Consider the following 21,380-nt stretch of genomic DNA (forward strand, 5'->3'; position numbering starts at 1 on the left):
CTTACAAATCACTAATATCATTTATTTTATTTAATACTAACGGATTCATGTGAGAAACTGAAAGAAGCTCTTTGAGTCTGAAGCCCTTGAAACTGTTTCCAGCTCTCTGTAAACACTCAGATACTAACGTTTCCCACATCTGCATTTCTGTCAACTCTTCTGAGGCCTGTGACCCCAGCTGCATGTTTTCATGGTTTTATTCTGTGGTTTCGTGCTGGAGTCGCATGTGCAGGCTTTCAGCAGTCAGCTGAACAGGAAACAGAGACGGCGGCTTCATTCACGCTCACAGAGACTTTATTAAAGCGACATCAGACAAACAGCATGGAGATAAACATGGTATTACTGTTTGAAAAGCACTGCGATAAAGCACACCTGAGAGGAGAAACTGAACGATTCCTGACGAATGAACGACGCGTTTGTTTGAACACTGAGGTTTATTGAAGTCGAGCTGCTGGAGGTCAGGAGAATCGATCGATTTCTGTCTTCATTTCCTGGAAAGCAAAAGTGAGAAAACTGAAAATGTGCTGATGGTGTCTGTGCGCTGCAGGCTGGAGGCTGGTACCTGATAAAGTAGCTACTGTAATCAGTTATTTATACTGAGGTCACATGAGCGCCCTCTGGGTCTCTGTGGGCGTCGTACCTGCAGCAGCTCTGCCTTGTTGCAGTTGTCTCTGTGTCGGTAGATGCACTGAGCGAGCCGGGCGTAAAGCTTCTCCAGTGGCTCCACCTCTGCGCCATCCGTCTTCACCACGGCTCTCCTCAGGAGCTCCTGGAAAACAGAAACCAGTTTGAGGTGGTGCCTGCAGAGGCCCGTGGGGCCCACGGCCCCTGCTTTATTCATTACTGGCTGCTGGGGTGGGGGAGGGGATGCTGTGCGACTTCCTGTTTGTTTCCGGTCTGAAAGCAGCTCTTCAACCGTTGGTGCTGCAGACTGAAGATGTGAGCAGACAGCTTCCTACAGTCAGACGTGAGCAGATTCCTTCATGTTCAGCTTCCTGACGACTCGCTGAGAGCAGACGGAGACGATGAAGAGCTTCCTCCTCATCGTAAAAGGACAAACTCAAGGCGTCTGACCGGTAAAGCAGGACAGCCGCAGCTTCTTGTTCCTCATGTTTGTCAAGTATACTTCACTCTGTATGTAAACTCAGACGGACCATCCAGGTATGAAGAGTGAAACGAAGCTGGAGATGTAAATCTGCAGTTACGTTAACAGCCAGCAGGGGGCTCCAGCTGTGTCTGTGACCTTGTTAACTCTGCGTTGATGGGTTTACAGTCACACTGAGTACAGTGTGAAGGTTATTCTCTTCACGCTGATCCAGGATCTGCTCACTGATGAACGCTGACTCTAATGAACACAGCGTCACGTTTTATTCAGTCTGAGCCCCTTAAAGAGGCGAGCTGGGACTCACCTTCAGTTTGCTGTGATCGACGATCAGCGGTGGAGTTTCTTCCTGCTGCTCCGGCCTGTCCCGACTCAACACCTGCTCCAAAGCCGCCTTGTTGGCCCTCGACTCAGACTGTTCGCTCTTCTCTGAGGAGGAAGACAAGCAGAGGAAGAGGGCATTACCCTGCAGTGCCTCCCACAAACAGCCAACTCTATGCCTTCACAGCTGGAATCAACCAGGTTATGGCAAAAAGAAATGACTGTGGAGTTTTCAGCTAACGGTAGACATCATTTCCTTTGGGATTAATATTCTGATTTGTTAGAAAGCTGCAACACACACACACACACACACACACACACACACAGCAGCCGTGTTATTGGTCAGATAATTTAAAAAACACCACTCAGCGCTGCGTCAGAGGAACTGCAGTGTTCTCATACCTGGAGGCGGAAGCTAACAGGTCAGGTCTGATTGGCGTGATGCAGCCATCAGATTTACAGATGCAAAGCTCCGCTGTGTGTGTGTGTGTGTGTGTGTGTGTGTGTGTGTGTGTGTGGGGTATTTACAGTGTGTGCTGAACCACAGAGCCGCGTTAGCGCTCCTGCAGTGCGTTTCATTCAGACTAAAGCAGCCGGCTCTGACACCTCACACGCTCCTCCTGCTCGATGCCCGGAGCGCTGCGGAGCCTCGTAGCGTGAAGCGGCGGCCTGTAGAAGCTCGATCGGCAGCGGCTGCGCTCTGAAGCGGTCCAGTGAGTCGGTTAGTACAGCGAGGCGCTCGCACTGCTCGTGCTCACGCGCACAGACCTAAGCTGTCCGCGGTCTGGCTGTTCAGCACGGTCTCCGGGCCTGGGAGGGTCTTTGATGAGCGGGTTCGACGCACGCCTACAGGTACGCCATCAGCCAGCTGGCGATGAACCGGCTCGGTGTGGCGGTGATACCCGTTCGTGAGGACTCCGTTGTGGGATCTTGTGATGCGGTTTGGGGTGCGATGGAACCCACTCAGGCCGCCGTCACTGCTCTCTGATGGGCTGGACGAGCCAGCACCAGCAGACCCGTTCACCGCTCGCCGTCCAGCAGCTCTGACCTCCCCCGCACTCGACTCAGAGCTGAACTTACTGGACATGGAGGAGAGGGAGGTGAAGGAGGAAGAGGAGGAGGATGGGACTGGTGGCTCCTCCTCCTTCTTCTTCTTCTTAGGTTTCTTAATGACGCCGGTGCTCCACTTGGACTTTCGGGGCCGTCTGTAACGTTTCTTCTTACGAGCTGGAAAACGGGGGTGGGGGTGGAGCGGGGAGGAGGAAGAGTAAAGGTCATTAGAGAGAAAGGTCACTTCTCGTCCTCTCTGCCTCTTCCTGTCCTCGCCTGCCCTGCGGCTCTCACGTTTGAGCAAACACTGTGGCTTCCTGCTCTCGCTGCTTTCGCTTTCACTGAGACGTTTTTAAAAGCAGCTTTTTGCTGCAGCAGCCGAAAGAAGCACCAAGCTCTCTGTTCATCAGACGTTTCACAGCGTGAGACGAACCCGGAGCCTCAGTCCTGCTGCGAGTCTGTGAATCCATCGTTAACATGACGACTTCTGTTTTACTCTCATTTGATCTAAAAGCTGCTCTGAGGAGGCGATCCCAAAGAAAAAACACATTTCTGTAGATCCACAGACGAGGAGAATCAGCTCGCTGGCTGACAGACGACTTTAAAACTGATTCATTACTTGAGGTTTTTATAAAGTTTGATGGTTACAATCTTATAAAATCGACTGTTTTTGTGATTTAAATGTCATCTTTTTGGCATTTTGTGAAAGCAGCTGAGTTTTGAGAACTTCTGAAGAATATTTTTGGAGCAGCCTGATGTCCTAATGTTTGGTACGCGAGTCCAGACTCTGAAACAGGAAGTGAAACTGGTGCACTCATCAACTGTCACTTCTCTCTCACGGACCAATTAAAAGTAGGGGCAGGGCTTATCAGCACTACTAACAGTGGCTGAGGAGAACCTGACGGGGGGTTGACGGCTCACTGGTGTACACGCTGACCCTGACGGTGATCAGACCTGATGTGATGTCTGCTGGTTTGCTCTCACGTCACTCATATTTCTAACAGTTTTGTTAAGCAGCTGCTGACGTCTGTGACTAACAGTGCGCAGAGACTCTGAGCCGCCCCGTGCTGTTTCAGTTCAGGGGTGAACTTACGTTGGAGAGTGTTTCTGGAGAACGCCGATCTGCAGACGCCATCGGCCTCCTGCGGGTTGGCCACCATCAGAGCTGTCACCAAAATAAAAGTCTTAATATAAAGTTTGACAGTACACTGTTAGCAGCAGCTGGATGAGGCGTGAACATCTGGCTGAGTTTCACCTCTGTGGATGCGCGACTCTCTGATCTCCTCGCAGACTCTCTCGAAGTCTTCGTCCAGCTCGTCTCTGATGATGGCGCGGACCGTGTCCTTCAGGGCGCACGCTCGGTGACGGATGTTGCGATCTGGCACATGCACACGCACGCACACACACACACACACACGCACGCACGCACACACGCAGTAAAACAAACATGTTTTTTATCACCTCTCCACAGGTGAGTCCAGCTGAGAAATCTGCTTCTGTTTAGTTCGTCTCTCCTCAAACAGACGCAGACAAACAGAAAAGGATTTTTTTCCCCCACCCAACAGCTGAACTTATAGCCCCGCCCATTGTGGAAATGTTTCCACCTGGAGACGCCTGCTCCGTCTGTCTCATACAGACAGCAGAAGAAGAAGAAACTTAAGAAAAGGAAGGAGACTGTGGGGCAGAGGACAAACTAAGAGAACGGTCACGGGTGATGTCGTCTCACCCATGGGGTCGCTGTCCGGGTTGTACTCCAGAGCGTTCTTCCAGATGAAGTCAGCGTCCGCCATGAACTCGCCGACGGTGACGTACTTGTGCTCGTCGATGTTGGTGAGCAGGGTGGAGAGGTCCATGGGCTTCTTAATCACCATCAGATAGTCGGGGACCTGGAGGAGAGGAAGGAGGGTTTCTGCTGTTGGTGTTTGGTTTGGCCACTCGGGGGCAGCAGAGACAAATACTCTGGGCTGATTCACAGATCGAACAGGCGAGAGCGGCAGCGTTGTTTCCGTTTTATAAACCCCTGGTTGGCCTTCCCCTGACACCAATGAGCCAATCAACAGTCAGAACAGGAAACAGGCCAATCATGATGTCATGCACAGTGTCGGCGTGTGGCTGCGGTCTGACGTGATTGTAGTCAACATTTCTGACGTTTGCTCCGCGTGCTGATGGGAAACTAAAATCTGATTTAGTGAATGCTGAATGTGTGGATTTGTTCCAACATTCTATTCACTTTTATCTATACATCACTAAATCACAGTTGCCTCAAGGTGCTTTATCTGGTAAGATACAAACCCTGCAATAATATAAAGAAAACAGAACAGCCCACAGTCAGACGACCTCATGAGCAAGCACTGTGGCGACAGCGGGAAGGAAAAACTCCCTTTTAACAGGAAGAAACCTCCGACAGAACCGGGCTCAGCTAAGACGACTGCTGACCCGTGAGTCTGGTCTTGCCATCTGACCTCATCAACCTGCACTGAATCTGCTGCACGCTTTTTTAATAACATGTACGGCGTGGAGCTGGGAGGAAGGCGTGAACTGATCCGATTCCGTTTGTTTAATTATTCACGACCTTAAAACTGAGCGGCAGATGTCGGCGTGTCTTTCTCTCAAACTCTCACCTCCTCGATGTCGACCGGTTTGGTGAAGGCTTTGAAGCGGCGGTCCAGAGACAGGCGCTCGGTGATGTTTCGCAGGAAGAGACGGAGCTCTCGCAGCACGTCCTCCTCCTGCTCCTCCAGGCGGAGGTGCTCTTGCTCCGACATTTTGCGAGGAGGCGGCGGTGGAGCTAGGGGGAGGACCTCCATTGCCTGAGATACTGAGAGAGGAGGAGGAGGAAAGAGTGAGCGATCTATCACACTCTGGGCTTAACAACCGCAGCATGAAGGCGGAGTCACACACATGTTTTTCTCTTAGAGGGAGGGGCCTCGGCCGCCTGGTTCAGAATGAGATCCTGGAAGAAGCTGGTCCTCTCCTGCTGGGTGGGAACTCTGAGGACGTAGACCTCCCCGTAGTCCTCCCGAAACAGGCTCTGGATCTGGGAGCAGCACAGCATCGAAGATAAAAACCTGTAAAACCTCCACGCACAGGGACACAGCTGAGGGACAAAGTCCTCACCTCTGGGTCCAGCTGCTGGAAGGACACGCTGCAGGTGGCGAGGAGGAGGATGGGGGAGAAGGACGGGATGCTGCCCAGCAGGCTGAGGAAGGATGCCCTCAGTGCCGGCCCCGCAGTGTCCCACCACTGCTGGATGTGCGGTATGTAGAGGATGCTGGGAGACGTCCGCTTGGCCTCACAGAACACCTGATCAGGGGAAAGGTCAAAGTTCACATCCTGAGACTGTCCGGCACAGACAGGCTGCTTTAAATAATTAAAAACATTACAGAGTCAGAAAGAACCACAGAGCCGCCTGTTAACACTTCTAAAATGATTAAATGAAGTTTTTATGAAGTGTGTTTATGTTTGTGTGCACATGCGTGTCGACCTGTAGATGCACATGTCTGGAGGAGTCACCTGTGCACAGGCTTCCTCTGGCGAGGTGCTGCTGACACCAAACAGCACCGCTGAGTCCAGGCTGTGGACGGTGAAACGCTCCAAAGCGTGCAGGATGGCGGGGGCCAGGTGGGAGGTTTGACCAGCGCCAGGACGACCTGCCAGCAAGATCCTGGGGCGGTGAGACGTCGGCTGTTTGACGGCACTCCTACAGGTCGGGGGAGAGGATCAGAGAATGCAGCGTGGGGGAGATAATCGATGAGAGCACGCAGTGTTTATAGAGACCATCCCTGCTTTCTACATGACCAGTTGAACACATAAATCACGTACATGTATAAGTCATACCTGCGATACTGCAACGCAGTGTTTGCTGCGGCACCTTTACTGCACTTTAACACACAGAATCTAACCTCGGATCACAGGAATCAGTGAAAATGTGGCGCTTTGACCCAGCTTTAGACTCGGCTTCTGTTACCATGGTGATTCACTTCATAGTCACGCCCCTCAGGTGTGGATAAAGGCTCACCTGAAGAAGTGCAGGAAGGTTTTGTTCTTGGAGGGTTTGGAGATGCTGGGGCCCTCGTCTTCGTCAAACATCAGAGTGTCATCGACGATATCCGAGGTCAGGTCTGACACAGGAAACAGGAAGTTTGTAAACAGGAAGTGATGTGTAGACACAGCAGAACTTTGGCCTCTGGCTCACCTGGTTCCCTCTTCCTCTTCATGCCCTCCTCAGCGTGTGGAAACATCCTCTGCAGGGCATTGAGGATTTCTTGCAGGGCGCCGCCTAGAAGCAGGTGGACCACAGGGGACAGCGGTTTGGCTGGGGAGGCGGCAGAGCGGTGCGAGGTGGGCGACATCTTCTTCAGGGCTGCTGCAAAGTCGCAGCTGCTGACGGCGATGGAGGAGACGTCCAGCAGGAGCTTCTGGGACGTGCCGTAGATCTGCGGGTAGCGTCGGCGCAGAGCGCACAATGCCGCCTCGGTGCACACCGCCCTGATATCAGCGCCGCAGTAACCTGAGAGCGACAGAGGCTCAGGAAGTCAGGTTACCAATAAAAAAATAACTACATTTTCCTGAGACAAAAAAAAGCTGCTGCCATTTTTCTCACCGACACATTTTTCTGACAGTTCATCGAGAAAGTCTTCAGACGGAGGAGGTTTCCACTGCCGAGTGTGGATCTTCAGAATGTCTTTACGAGCCTGAAACACACACACACCTAAATTAAGGTCCCTGCTGCAGTTCCTCTGATGTCCAGCAGAGGCTCCAGCAGAGGCGGCCTCCGACTCCCACAGTAAAACTTTACAGCGGAAACAAACACGTTTACATCCTGATCCTGAAACAATCACTTCCCTTCATCACAACCGTGCTGGTAGATTTTTTAACACCAGCCCACACTGACACTGCAGAGATTATGGATGCAGCTGAAAATATATAAAATCTAATAAAGTAAAGAGTCACCTCTCTGTCGGGAAGGCCGAACAGGAACTCGCGGTCAAAGCGCCCGGGCCGCCGCAGCGCAGGGTCGATGGAGTCGAGCCGGTTTGTGGCTCCGATCACGACGACCTCCCCTCGACTGTCGAGCCCGTCCATCAGAGCGAGGAGCGTCGACACGATGGAGCTGCGAGGATTTCCATTTATTTAGTCTGGCACACGTTTCCTTTGTGTCAGGAATAACTTTACAAACGTTTGCAAACAGATTATTACTAATCTACAGCGGCGGCGGCGCCTCTGACCCGTTACACTGAACCTCAAACTCTGACACCGCTGAGGTGACACGTGTGGAGAAGCTGAAACTGACCTGTGGATCTGGTCCTGCCTGCTGGATCGGACCGGAGCCAGACCGTCGATCTCATCGAAGAAGATGATGGACGGACGCATCCGATACGCCTGAGTACCCCACACCCACACACACAGAAACACACACAGACACACACACACACTTTAAACCTGTTCACGATGAATTAAATGAATTTAAATTCACAGGGTTTGTTTAACGAGTTTGATTTCAAAGTTTCTAACACAGACACTGTCAGAGTTTAAAGTGCTGCTGACACAAACGGATGTATGCAGATACAGGTCACAGCGTCTGCTCAGAAGCAGCTTCTCTCTGCTCAGACTCATTAAACTCACTCAAATCATATTTCCTGCTTCAGTATGACTCAGGTGAACGTTTACCTGCTCAAACAGCAGCCGCAGCTGCCGCTCTGACTCGCCCACCCACTTGCTGAGGACGTCGGCTCCCTTCCTCATGAAGAAGGACACCTTCCTGTTGCCGTGGCTACACTCGTTGGCCAACGCCCGTGCAACCAGCGTCTTCCCCGTCCCGGGAGGGCCGTAAAACAGACACCCTCTGCAGAGAGACGCAGGTGGAGCGTGTTCACTGTGTAATCCGTCTTAAAAACATGAAGTCCAACCTTTGACCTCGGCCCACTCACATCATGCAGTCTCAGCAGGACTCAGTAACTACTACAGCACACATTTACCTTTGTGAGAAGGTAAACTCATCATGTCCCTGCATCAAGCATCACTCACCTCTGAAGGTTTCTTTATATATTTAGAATCTGGGGTACACAAGCGTGTATTCATATCTTTGTGGGGACCAAATATAGAAAGTTTACTATACTTGTGGGGACCAACATTCTGGTACCAAAGAGTTTGAAGGGATTTTAGTCTCAGGGTTACAGTTAGGTTAAAGTTAGGGTAAGAGGCTAGGGAACGCATGACGTCTATTAGACGTCCCCACAAGACATGAATACCTGACGTGTGTGTGTGTCACCTGGGAGGCTGAATCTTGAAGTTGTCAAAGACCTCAGGGTAGAGAAGGGGGAAGACGACCATCTCCTTCAGAGCTGAGATGTGACCTGACAGACCCCCAATACTGTCAAAACCCACCTGAGGAAGGAAGGAAGGAAGGAAGGAAGGAAGGAAGGAAGGAAGGATATAACAGGATCAGGTGGAGAGCAAAACAACACAATGAGAAGATTTTTCTGTGAATCATGTGTAAAACACGAGGTCACAGGAGAACATATCTAAGGTTTAATCTCACAGATTGGTCGATGGCCATGGGATCGATGTCCGCCAGGCCCGCTCCTGCAGCCATCTTGTCGTTGCGGGTTTCCAAAAGGTTGCCGGTACGCAGGCTGAGTGGGAGACAGCTGAGAGGGAGAGACAAGTCTCAGTAAGACAGGCAGCAATCCACATCTAATCTACTCCATACGCCTCGTGCTTCACAGTTAAAAGCATTGATGATGGACGATGTATCAGGAAGTGGTTTGATGATCCAATCAGATTGGCTGTCTCTGACCTGTCAGGGGCCTCCTCCTCTTCATCATCAGAGTCTTCATCAGATTGTTTGGACCAGGCGCTCTTAGTGGGTCTGCAGGAAGAAACAGAGACCTGAGTGTGACGGATGAAGGTGAAGCATCCAACAGGTGAAGTTTTGGTGATGATGATAAGATCTGTTATTCCTGTAGTGAAGGCGGTGATTTTACATCACCCACCTCTGCACTGTGTTTGTGCTGCTGGAGCATTTTTGATGACATCAGCTGACCAACAGCATGGCTGCTGAGGTTACAGCACTAACAGGGCTGAGCTCCAGTTTGGTGAAATCGTAGGACTTTAAAAGCAAGTTTGTAAAGGTTTTAAAAGCCAGTGATGTCACAGTTTATACGTCAGTCTATGGTGGCCCCTCAGGATCAAACAGATACAGGAACATTTGTGAGGGAAAATTAATAAAAACAAGAATGCAGAAAAAGTGTGACTTGAGTTTTCGAGGGTTTAGCCTGTGTAGCTAACCTGCTTCAGACTACATCATACTTCAGCGTTCAGCTGTGTCCTGCTTTATTTGAAGGAGAGAGGAAAGGCGTTTCCACGCTCTGACCTGAAGGCTGCTCTGCGGGTCGTGTTCGCTCCGGAGGCGCTGACCGGGAAGGTTCCTCTCAGGACGTCTAATCGATACCAGAGAAAACAAAATCATCAGAGCTGGAGCTTCAGTACGTTTCAAGTGTGTGGTTTTATTTTTCTCCTGAAGAACCCGTTGTTCACCGATTTGTAGTCTTTTAGGGTTTTTATTGCATTACTCAGCATGTACAGACGGCGTGTTTGGAGCGGCGTACTGACCGCTGGTCGGGCCTTGGTACAGCGATGAGGCTCGGCTCAGTTTGGCATCAACGTTGTGGCCGACGCTGCAGTTGCTGTCTTCATCTGCTGTTACGGCCTTCCTGCTGTCCTCGTCAAAGCCCGCCCCTGGAGACACCAGAGAAGACGTTTTTACCACCACGTCTCCCTCTCGTCATCATTCCTCTGCTCCTAACCATCTGCACTGACCTCGGCTGTCCTCGCTGTCGCTGAGCTCTCCTCGTAGTGGGACTGGTGTTTTACTCCTCTGGGCTTTAGAGTAGATCTTCTGCAAATGTATCAGTTATTAGGTGTGTAACGATCAGTTAATCATCCCTGTGTTTATCCAAGTAATGCATCTGATTAAAGTGACCAACGTGACAACGAGGGATGGGACTGTTTTTGGACATTTCACAGATCAGTTAACTTGTTACTGAGGAACATTTCAGAACCGCTAATATAAACACAAACTCCCACTGTGGACACAGAGCTGTGGGCCTGTGTGATGTCACAGCTCTGACAACTCAGACATTACACAGATCCATGAGTAGAAGAAAACTTGACCAAACTGAGAGTTTCAGGCAAGCTTTTGGTTCACTGGGATTACTGCACATACAGACTCATTATTAGAAACCTGACTGATGTGAACATCCACGGCTGGGACAGAAGATCTGCGAGCCTGCTGTTGTTCTCTGACAGGATGTAAAGCACACGCCACACTTCGCACACTCTGATTACAAACGTCTCAACGACTCTCGTTGTTTTACTCATTCAGAGCAGCAGAAACTCCATGTGAGGAGGAAATATGAACATGTGGACACAAAATAAGGGCTGGTGCTTGTCGGCTGCTTTCCAATATGGTGCCAGCTGATATAGACGCTGCCCCCTCCCCACAAGCCGCGAGCAGTGGGAGGGGGGCTGGGTGCAGCCGGGTCCACCGCCCTCATAAAGACCTGATAAGAGAGGCAGCGCCCACCGAGACGGCGGCCTCAGCTGAGGGTTTACAGCTGACTCGGGATGTAAACAAACTCTCAGCGTTGATTATCAGCGTAAAAACATAAACACAGCTCCTAACAACAAAACACGACACAGCTCCACGGCAACAGTGACGCCACAAAGCGCACACACGCGTGTGCCTTTATAAACACTGCAGCTGCCTTAGATGTTTGTGTTGCAGTGCAGTCTGGGTAATGATGCCAAAAGGTTAGGGTGAGGGAAACATGTCCTCTGTTCAGTGTTTTCTATTTGATCCTTAAAGAACGAAAAAGACTCGGACTGTTTGTGATGATGGAGACGATCACACTGACCCCAGAACAGCTGGTGACCAGCGCACAGCTGTCTGTATCTGAGCAGACTGTTTGGGCCGATGTCACTCCTGGTCAACAGGGTCGTGACCTTTGATGACCTCTGACTTGTGGCAGAAAATACTTGACACAGCGTCTGGTTTGAGTCCTCGCTTATACAGATCAGCATCTGTGAGCTCTTTAATTACAGTACTGTGCTGACCCTCGTTTCTTTATATTTTTCTTCCAATGAGCCAAAAGTCTGAAAAAGGTTTTCTTTGTCACTCATTTTCAGTCCAGTCCTTCTACCCGAGCGTGTCCAGAGGAATGATTTTGCCTGTAATAACTGAGAACTGAACAGAGAGACGTTTCTTTGTGCAAACAGGCAGGATAAATACTTATAAATACTTATAGTCACTGATCCAGTCTAATGGCTCCACTCACTCCTTCCTTGTTGTTACTGAGCCGCCTCTTCTTCTTCATGCTGTCCATCCTGTTCAGGACCGACCTGGCGGCGCTGCAGAGAGAACAGCGTGGACGTCACCACGATTCAATTTACCATATTATCACAATCGTACAGGTTTGTGGCATAAAGATCAGTGCAAACACAGCGGACGGCCACATGTGGCCTCATTCATCACATCACTCTGAGCTGCTCAGGTTAAACTTCAGACTTTTAATGTATCAAAGACATCTGTGAATCCCAGCAGGGACGATCAAACACAGAGCTGTTGTTCTGTGTGCTTCTTTCTTTGGCTGTCTCAGTGTTAACAATCAAAGTGTCATTGATGGCATCATAACCTGAACTCATCTCAGTTTCTACGTCACGGCTTTTACTGCACGTCCATCACCTCACATGTCAGGAGGATTTTCTTACTTGGTGCTGATGCCGTCGAACATGTTGGAGGCCTCGTACCTGCTCGTCACTTTGGTCAGCCTCGTGCTTCTCCTCAGCCGGCCGCCTGACACGCGCACGCACACACACACACACACACACACACACACACGGGGGAGAAACTACAACCTTTAATTCCTGAGCTCGTGTTTCCAGCTGATGCTGGACTGTTTTACATTAAGAGGTGTTTCTAATGTTGTGTCCAATGCATCTTCAATATGAAGTCATAATATTAGAGACGTGCAGGTACACAGCACTGATGGGTAAAACCACCACTGAAGCTCAGCATATTTTAAATACATATTAAAACTGTTTCCCCTCATAAACATATAAAATATCAGGACTTTGAATGATGCTCTTACATAAATAAATATTCAGAGAAATGCTTTGTTCTGCAGCTGGAAAAATAATGGACCACTTTGTGGTCTTGCGCTGTTCCTGTGTGAGATGTTTTCCTGTCTTTGTGTGTAAAGTTTAATAAAGTGCACAGTGTGAACTCTGAGACCTTTCACGTCTTCCTGCTAGCGTTGTTTTTCTCACCTGAACGCTTCTGGAGCCGCTGAGATTTCCTGCCAACACAAAACCAACATCAGTGACAGTAAAATGAAAGATTCACATCACACACTGACTCCTGAACCACAGTTAGAGCCGGTTTAAAAGCACCGTTCACATCTGTGTCCTGTGGCCTGCAGTTGGATTGTTTCTGAGCGCAGTTCCTCCTGCACGCTGACACAGGTGCCATGATGAAATGTAATCGCCCAGCTCATCATTTTAGCTCTGAGCATGCTCAGTAAAACAGCTTTAACTGGTGACTTTTGTCTGACCTGATGACGCTTCCTGCTGCTTTCTCATCTTCATCCTCGGGTGTTTCGGAATCGGTGAGGTTCTGCTCCTCATCCTCAGATTTACATACCTGAGGAAGATGTGAGAGGTCGGGTCACTCGCACTCATTTGGAGGCGCCTACAGCACTACAAGTGATACACGCGTGATCACAGACATTTACACTCAGTGAGCTTCACACGACTGCAGCTAAAGACCAGAGGGGTATTTTACACCTGTCACATGACCAGGGAGCCTGCTGCACCATGTGACCTTACAGTGGTTTACATGAGGCCGATGTAAAGTTAAGAAAAACAAAACAAGCGGCTGATCTCAGAATAAACTAGTAAAATATCTGCAGCGTAATTAAAAAACGTTTAGTTTCCGATTTAAACCCGAACACTAATGAAAATATCTGGAAGGTTTTTTAAAAAAAATATTTATAATAATAATGATAAAAATACGGTTACTTTTCTTTGAGATGTAATTTATACATTTGTTTTTTTAAACGCATTTCGTTCTCAGAGACTAAGCTTCGCTCTCACTCGGCGGCCATCTTTAAACACAGGGTTTTTATTTATTACCGGACTTTTACTAAAGCTCGTTAAAAAGCAGCGAGTGAGACCAGGAGGAAACTCCACCTGTTTACTGATTTTTACCAAAATAAGTTTGAAAAGCTGCCCCCGGTCCTCTCCCGGTCAGTTTAACGTTTTCCTCCCTCCGGTTAAACTGACGGTCATTTAAACGTCGCCGTGAGTTGAACCTTACACACCGAACACGGACACACTCACATCGGACCGCCCGGACTCTTGAATCCGGGGAGCGTTCTTCCTCCTCCGGGTCTTTATCTCAGATCGTGCCGGGGTCCCGGTGCTCGTGCTCGGCCCGTTTCTCCGGTCCGCGTCCCCTCTGCCTCGGAGCGTCACCATGGTAACGACGCAGGCATAAGCTAACGAGATTAGCCTTAACGACAAAAATAAAGAAGAAGCTCCGAAGAAACTCAGACCTCCGAGTGTCCGCCGGCTGTTTGTTCCCGAAGAGCGTCTCCGACTGTGGAGGCTCAGCTGAAGCTGCAACACACCCAAACACGAGCTCGATAAGCCGACAGACCGCACAGCTGCACCGCTGTGGTTCAAACGCGAGGGTTCTGCCGCCGCCTGCTGACGTCACGCCGTAATGCACGTGGTGCGTAAACTGTTGATAATAATAATAATAATATAAATAATAATATAGATGATTTCAACGCTCTGTCCTGTCAGCGGCTGACTCTCAGAAGGATCGATCTGCGGCTGTTTGCTTTATCAGTGAAGATAATTAATTATTTTAGTGAATAGAAATCCACTTTCTCCCCCCCCCCCCCCCTGTCCTCAAACAACCAGTAATAATGGTTAAATTAAGAAATCTACTTGGAGCCTTAAGTTTTCAATTAAAATAAATCCCATCGAGTATCTCAAAGTACAGAACTGTGCCGCTAAAGTGATGCCACTTTATCAGCCACATAAATTAATTCAAAAGATGAACTCATGTCATTTTTCATGCTTCATATTGTCTTTCATTTTCCTACTTAAACACTCAGTACAGACACTCACTAAAATCTTTTTCTCTTTGCTTTCCTGAAAACTTCCCTCCAATGGGACTGCAGTGGTGATTCCTTTGTTTGTCCAACCAAACATCCAACAATTTAAAATCTACAAGCCACTGCTGCACTGTGGTGGTATTTTGTATGCAGGCAAAAGAAGTCAAATGTCCAAAACCTGAAAGTTGCGTTTTATGGTTTATTTATCCAGTTTGGCAAACAATAACAAAGATCCATTTCTGATGCTTACTGCGGCTTCTCCTGTTTTGATAAAAAAACAAAAACCATAGGCCCTCCCCAGTGCATGCTGGTCCTATACCAGTCTCTTAATTTATAGAAAAAATGGCCCCACAGTTCTTCCTGACTGACTTAATAAGATAAACAACAAAACAAAACAAAAACATGATGCAAGTATTAACCTACAAATAAAACGTGTAAATAACAAAAGATATAAGTTAACCAACAACAAACTTTAACAAATTTCAAAATAATAAAAATAAAGAACAAATCGCTCCAACAGGGACTGCATGAAATTCTCCATCCATCCTTTTCTGGACACACGCTGCTCATGTGGCCAGTCTGCAGGGCTCACTTGAAATTACACCAGGAAACACAATAATAATGAAACAAGACTTATGAACAAACTGAGATAATTTTATTAAAATACATAAAATTCACCTCTGACCTCATGTGACGTTCACTGTGACTGAGGTTCAGCTTAAAGAGGAACGTTTTAAAAACTCATTTCAAAGAACCTCATTTCAATGCTGACTCATCAGTTTCTTGATCTGTAAAATGCATTAAAAGGAAAATATTCCACTTTTAAAAAAGCAAAAACAAAACATACTTAATGCTCTGCATTAAGTATGTTTTGGTAAATCTGGTGTTGTGTGTAGATCTGATGGAGACTTCAGGGCTTCACAGGACTGAGCGTCTCCAGCATACAGCTGTCAGCGACTCAGGTGTCAGTATAGTCTGCAGGGACAAGCAACTGTTTTATTTCATATTTCTTATGTTCAGCAAAACTAAAAATGTCTCCAATAAAACAAATATTTTGCTAAAATATATGTTGTACATTTCTCTTAATTTTCTAACATATCTCTTATTCCCAGTTCTTGCTGACCCCTGTGCTGCAGTAATGTGAATTTCCCCAGTGTGGCTTTAATAAAGTCTGTGTCTAAATAATGAAGGTTTAAAAAAAATAACTGTTTAGACTGACGCTGTCTAAAACACATTTCATGTGCTCTGTGTTTGTCCTTCGATGTGCGCTGCAATACTGGTCCAGCATGTAACATTTGGCATTTTCCCCATAAGAAAAACAACAAATTGTTTATTTATTTGTATTACATCTGCGTGTGAAACACGTTTAACCTTTAACACACTGGCACCAGCTACATACAGAGGAGTGTTACAAGATGAAGTAAGTTTGGTAAGACATTCATCCGGATCATTTTGGACACAACTGTAAATGTAAATATCTCAATGTTTCGACCACATTAAACTTTGATACTTCCAAAATGAGATTGCTTGTTTCATTTTCACTTCCTGCCGACTTAGTTTCATTCTCTGCATATCCGACCTGCTCCAGTTTTGTTGATACTTCAGTGCTGCTATAACAGGAGCGTTACAGACCTGGGTCGGTGGTGTAGTACTCCAGATTATGGATCTCTGTCCACCTCCGCTGGACTTCTGATGGTCCTCTCCAGGGCAATGCACAGTCTGAGTAGAACAATATTAGATGAATTTCCAGCTTTATAAATAATAGATAAATTATGCAAAACACCAAAATTTCACAGTGAAACTCAAGCCCTCAATACATTAACTGACACAGCCCTAAGCAACAACAGGTCTGAAAACACAGAAAACTTTCTTACCGAAGTCATGCTTAATGTTCTGGTTCTTATAAATGACTTCATAGCTGTACTTAGACTTGTCATCCTTTGAAATCTCCACATGGGCTCTTATCTCCAAGGTGCCGTCTTTATTTGTCTCAGGGTCTGATCTCATCAGACCCTTCTCTTCAGTTACAGTCTCCCCGTTACGCTTGATCTCCACGTCGATGGCTCCCTGGCCTCTGGCGATGCATGTCAAGAGGATTTTTTCACCGTCCTTCGAATTCTGTGCATACGCCTCATCTTCAGCTGGAAGGAGAAAATGTAAAATGATGTAGGGGAGACCGGGGATAGTTGTAACGTGGGTCAGTTGTAACACTTCCAATTTCTCCAATCAGGGCTAAGTTTCAAATGATGTGACTCATCCTGTGCATGCCTAATTCAGTTCTGCTATCACATGTGAAAAATCAACACATTTTGTCAAAAACAGACAATTTAACACCAAAAAAAGTAATTTGTATGCCAAAAAGTAAGTTTTTCTACTTTATTTCAATGTTTAATAGCATTATCTGCTTTGCAGTTAAACTCATCAAACTTAAATTATGTTATTTGTTTGTCTATGGGGATATATTCTGTGTAGGTCTTTAGTGCTAATGTTTTAGCCGTTGGCTGTAATGTTAGCTAGTTCATGGCTATAGGAGTCTGGGTCAGTTGTAACAATAATGCAGATGTTACAACTTACCACACTATTACTTATATTAAGTTAAGTTGGGGCAACGACATCAGCAGAGAGAGGTTCACTGGTCGCTTTTGTATATGTGGTTAATGCCATTGGCAACACAATTGTGTCCTTGGGCAAGACACTTTACCCTACTTGCCTACTGGTGTTGGCCAGAGGGGCCGATGGCGCGATATGGCAGCCTCGCTTCTGTCAGTCTGCCCCAGGGCAGCTGTGGCTACAACTGTAGCTGCCTCCACCAGTGTGTGAATGTGAGAGTGAATGAATAGTGGTATTGTAAAGCGCTTTGGGTGCCTAGAAAAGCGCTATATAAATCCAATCCATTATTATAATAATAATGATAATAATATTCAATTCAATTTTATTTATATAGCGCCAAATCACAACAAAAGTCGCCTCAAGGCGCTTCATAGTAATAATAATAATAATAATGATTATAATGATAATAATTATAATGATAATAATTATAATGATAATGATAAAAATAATAATAATAATGATAATAATTATAATGATAATGATAATAATCATATTTTTCATTAAAACTGTTTATGAGTTTCTCCAGGATGAATTTTAACACCCAAAGTTTGATCCTGTGCAACTATTAATAAATGATACTTACAGGAGACACCTGAGTCAGAGGCGGAGTCAGAGGCGGAGTCAGAGGAGCTTTGACAGTCTGAAGGAAAGAAATTAATTCAGGTAAACTTGTGAGTTGAATATGTAAAATTAACAATATCATGATAAAAATAATTAACATAACTTTCATATTTACGCATCACTGCACAGTTGAAAACACACAAACTTGAAAAACTTAAAAAATAAAAAAAAAATTGCTGCACAACCAGTAAATTTTTAAGCTAATGTTCAGGAAAAGTATTTCCTGTTTAGAGTTCAGGTTTGACTTTTCAAGTGTGTGTAACTTGACAAGTTAACTGCAATAAATTACAGGTAGTAATAAAATAAACTACTAACTCTTTTACGCTGTGTCCGCACCTACACGGGTATTTTTGAAAACGCAGCTGTTTCGTCCACGTAAACGGCGTTTCGAATCACCGAAAACGGAGATTTTTTTTAAAACTCCTTTTTTGCGTTTACGTGTGGACGAGGAATACGGAGTTCGTCACACAATGTCAAAGGTATGTGCCTTGTTCACGTCACGCTGAGCGCACCTTATTTTTTCCTATGAGATGAACTGCAGAATGGCAGATAGAGACAAAACACTGTTAATCTGACTGTCTGCAGGTTTTACACGCTTACGTACACAGATGCAGTTACTGTCCCTCCATTTACAAAGGCAGAGGCGTCATGTGTGATTATTTTACATGTAGTTGTTTTTTTCTGTGTAATAATATTTAACATTGCTATCAATGCATTTCTTAAAAATTGCCTCTCTGTGCAAAATAGGTTTAAAAACAAACAGCTGTGAGATCCTGTTTGTTCGTGATTTAAACCGGGGAACAAATCGTGGCAGGATCAGCCTGATGTTATTTGTATCCCGCTGTAACTTTACTGTATAAAGAGCAAAATTCCCAAAGTGCAGACGGTCTGCACTTTGGGAAGCTGTCTTAGAGGAAGAGGACATTTTTAACAAAAGCTTCTACACTGGGGCAAAAAAGTATTTAGTCAGCCACCGATTGTGCAAGTTCCCCCACCTAAAATGATGACAGAGGTCAGTAATTTGCACCAGAGGTACACTTCAACTGTGAGAGACAGAATGTGAAAAAAAAAATCCATGAATTCACATGGTAGGATTTGTAAAGAATTTATTCGTAAATCAGGGTGGAAAATAAGTATTTGGTCACCTCAAACAAGGAAAATCTCTGGCTCTCACAGACCTGTAACGTCTTCTGTAAGAAGCTTTTCTGTCCCCCACTCGTTACCTGTATGAATGGCACCTGTTTGAACTCATCATCTGTATAAAAGACACCTGTCCACAGCCTCAAACAGTCAGACTCCAAACTCCGCCATGGCCAAGACCAAAGAGCTTTCGAAGGACACCAGGAAAAGTATTGTAGACCTGCACCAGACTGGGAAGAGTGAATCTACAATAGGCAAGCAGCTTGGTGTGAAAAAATCAACTGTGGGAGCAATCATCAGAAAATGGAAGACATACAAGACCACTGATAATCTCCCTCGATCTGGGGCTCCACGCAAGATCTCATCCCGTGGGGTCAAAATGATCATGAGAACGGTGAGCAAAGATCCCAGAACCACACGGGGGGACCTGGTGAATGACCTGCAGAGAGCTGGGACCAAAGTAACAAAGGTCACCATCAGTAACACACTACAACGGCAGGGAATCAAATCCCGCAGTGCCAGACGTGTTCCGCTGCTGAAGCCAGTGCATGTCCAGGCCCGTCTGAAGTTTGCCAGAGAGCACATGGATGATACAGCAGAGGATTGGGAGAATGTCATGTGGTCAGATGAAACCAAAGTAGAACTTTTTGGTATAAACTCAACTCGTCGTGTTTGGAGGAAGAAGAATACTGAGTTGCATCCCAAGAACACCATACCTACTGTGAAGCATGGGGGTGGAAACATCATGCTATGGGGCTGTTTTTCTGCCAAGGGGACAGGACGACTGATCCGTGTTAAGGACAGAATGAATGGGGCCATGTATCGTGAGATTTTGAGCCAAAACCTCCTTCCATCAGTGAGAACTTTGAAGATGAAACGAGGCTGGGTCTTCCAACATGACAATGATCCAAAACACACCGCCCGGGCAACAAAGGAGTGGCTCCGTAAGAAGCATTTGAAAGTCCTGGAGTGGCCTAGCCAGTCTCCAGACCTCAACCCCATAGAAAATCTGTGGCGGGAGTTGAAAGTCCGTGTTGCTCGGCGACAGCCCCAAAACATCACTGCTCTCGAGAAGATCTGCATGGAGGAATGGGCCAAAATACCAGCTACTGTGTGTGCAAACCTGGTAAAGACCTATAGTAAACGTTTGACCTCTGTTATTGCCAACAAAGGTTATGTTACAAAGTATTGAGTTGTATTTTTGTTATTGACCAAATACTTATTTTCCACCCTGGTTTACGAATAAATTCTTTACAAATCCTACCATGTGGATTCATGGATTTTTTTTTCACATTCTGTCTCTCACAGTTGAAGTGTACCTCTGGTGCAAATTACTGACCTCTGTCATCATTTTAGGTGGGGGAACTTGCACAATCGGTGGCTGACTAAATACTTTTTTGCCCCACTGTATGTATTAATTATTGCAGGATTTAAAAAATAATTCAGTCCACTGTGTCAAGAACAGCCAATATATGTATTAGTATATTGTACGTACCAGGAATGACAACTTTATATAAGATCAACAGAAGCACAGCTAAAACTGCAAGAATCCCAACCACCAGTAGGGCTGTTACAAGGAGGCTCAGAGCTCTGCTCCTACCAGTGTCACTCAGCTGACTTCTGTCTGAAACACAGGAAACATTCACATTGGAATAATTTAAAGACACAACAACATGAAATAAGTCATTATTGCAGGTGAGAAACATGGAGAGCAATGTGTTGAATACTGAGCAGGAAAGGAAACTGAAATTAAATATAGGAATGTAGCGATATGCACAAGGCTGAAAATACAAAGTGGCAGGCACAGAGAAGGCATCGGTTCAGTGCGCATGCGCCAACCAGCGTGCAGCCTGTTACAGTTGCTCTTGCTTTTTCTCTTAGTTTAGCTCTTTTTTCTTACGTATTACTTTGTTCTGACTTGTATTTTCATCCATTTATTATATTTCACTCAATCATGTGGATTGAGAGAGTTTTTGTTCTTCTGGTGGCCGTGGAACTGTTACTTTTATCAAGGAACGGGACCGCGGCACATCTCCTACACGCACGGACTGTTTACTCCAGAGATCAGCTGATCGCCCTGATGCCGGCCGGCTCGCTGGCCAGGCCCGCAGAAGTACGAGCTGAAATTTGGAGGAAAACACATCGGGGATGCAGAGGTCAAGGACAGAAGAGAAGAAAAAAGGTGACGGTGAGACAGCGGAGGCTCGAAGCGAGGAGGAGGTTTAAACCGTGTCTGCCGTCTATCGTGATGGGAAATGTGCGATCGTTGGCAAATAAAATCGACGAGCTCTCAGCACTGGTACGGAGTCAGAGGGAATACCGAGAGTGTAGCCTGATGTGTTTCACCGAAT

The 21,380-nt window shown here is 46.6% G+C and overlaps 2 protein-coding genes across 7 annotated transcripts in view; both read right to left on the reverse strand.

Annotated features, from left to right (window-relative positions):
- Nucleotides 1-276: 276 nt before the first annotated feature.
- On the reverse strand, nt 277-14,235 carry LOC309699392 (ATPase family AAA domain-containing protein 2-like). 6 transcript variants are annotated; one of them, XM_082522411.1, is made up of 28 exons: nt 14,089-14,235; nt 13,087-13,175; nt 12,803-12,831; nt 12,245-12,329; nt 11,812-11,884; nt 10,295-10,373; nt 10,088-10,213; nt 9,849-9,915; nt 9,273-9,344; nt 9,015-9,123; nt 8,745-8,860; nt 8,144-8,318; nt 7,767-7,855; nt 7,427-7,586; nt 7,077-7,167; nt 6,669-6,983; nt 6,492-6,594; nt 5,987-6,173; nt 5,591-5,776; nt 5,375-5,510; nt 5,095-5,291; nt 4,200-4,359; nt 3,729-3,851; nt 3,567-3,638; nt 2,192-2,650; nt 1,410-1,531; nt 641-769; nt 277-491 (listed from the first exon to the last, which is right to left on the reverse strand). In XM_082522411.1, the coding sequence occupies exons 4-28, from the start codon at nt 12,265-12,267 to the stop codon at nt 459-461; spliced, it is 3,402 nt and encodes a 1,133-aa protein (XP_082378537.1). In that variant the 5' UTR covers nt 12,268-12,329; nt 12,803-12,831; nt 13,087-13,175; nt 14,089-14,235; the 3' UTR covers nt 277-458. The 6 variants fall into 6 exon arrangements, 5 of the variants coding, with proteins under 5 accessions (XP_082378537.1, XP_082378535.1, XP_082378538.1 ...); XM_082522409.1 differs by having other exon boundaries at nt 13,874-14,235; XM_082522412.1 differs by lacking the exon at nt 14,089-14,235 and adding an exon at nt 13,742-13,867.
- Nucleotides 14,236-15,291: 1,056 nt separating this feature from the next.
- Nucleotides 15,292-21,380, reverse strand: part of LOC309699507 (uncharacterized protein) — a 72,380-nt gene continuing 66,291 nt past the window's right edge. Inside the window, exons 11-15 of the mRNA XM_082522556.1 lie at nt 20,525-20,653; nt 17,852-17,908; nt 16,533-16,799; nt 16,291-16,377; nt 15,292-15,633 (exon numbers count right to left, since the gene is read on the reverse strand). Of these exons, the coding sequence (XP_082378682.1) occupies nt 15,617-15,633; nt 16,291-16,377; nt 16,533-16,799; nt 17,852-17,908; nt 20,525-20,653 (557 nt within the window). The 3' untranslated portion in view covers nt 15,292-15,616. The remainder of the gene's footprint in view (nt 15,634-16,290; nt 16,378-16,532; nt 16,800-17,851; nt 17,909-20,524; nt 20,654-21,380) is intronic.

Source organism: Aulonocara stuartgranti (assembly GCF_965226115.1).
Source record: "Aulonocara stuartgranti genome assembly, chromosome: 22".
Classification (NCBI taxonomy): domain Eukaryota; kingdom Metazoa; phylum Chordata; class Actinopteri; order Cichliformes; family Cichlidae; genus Aulonocara; species Aulonocara stuartgranti.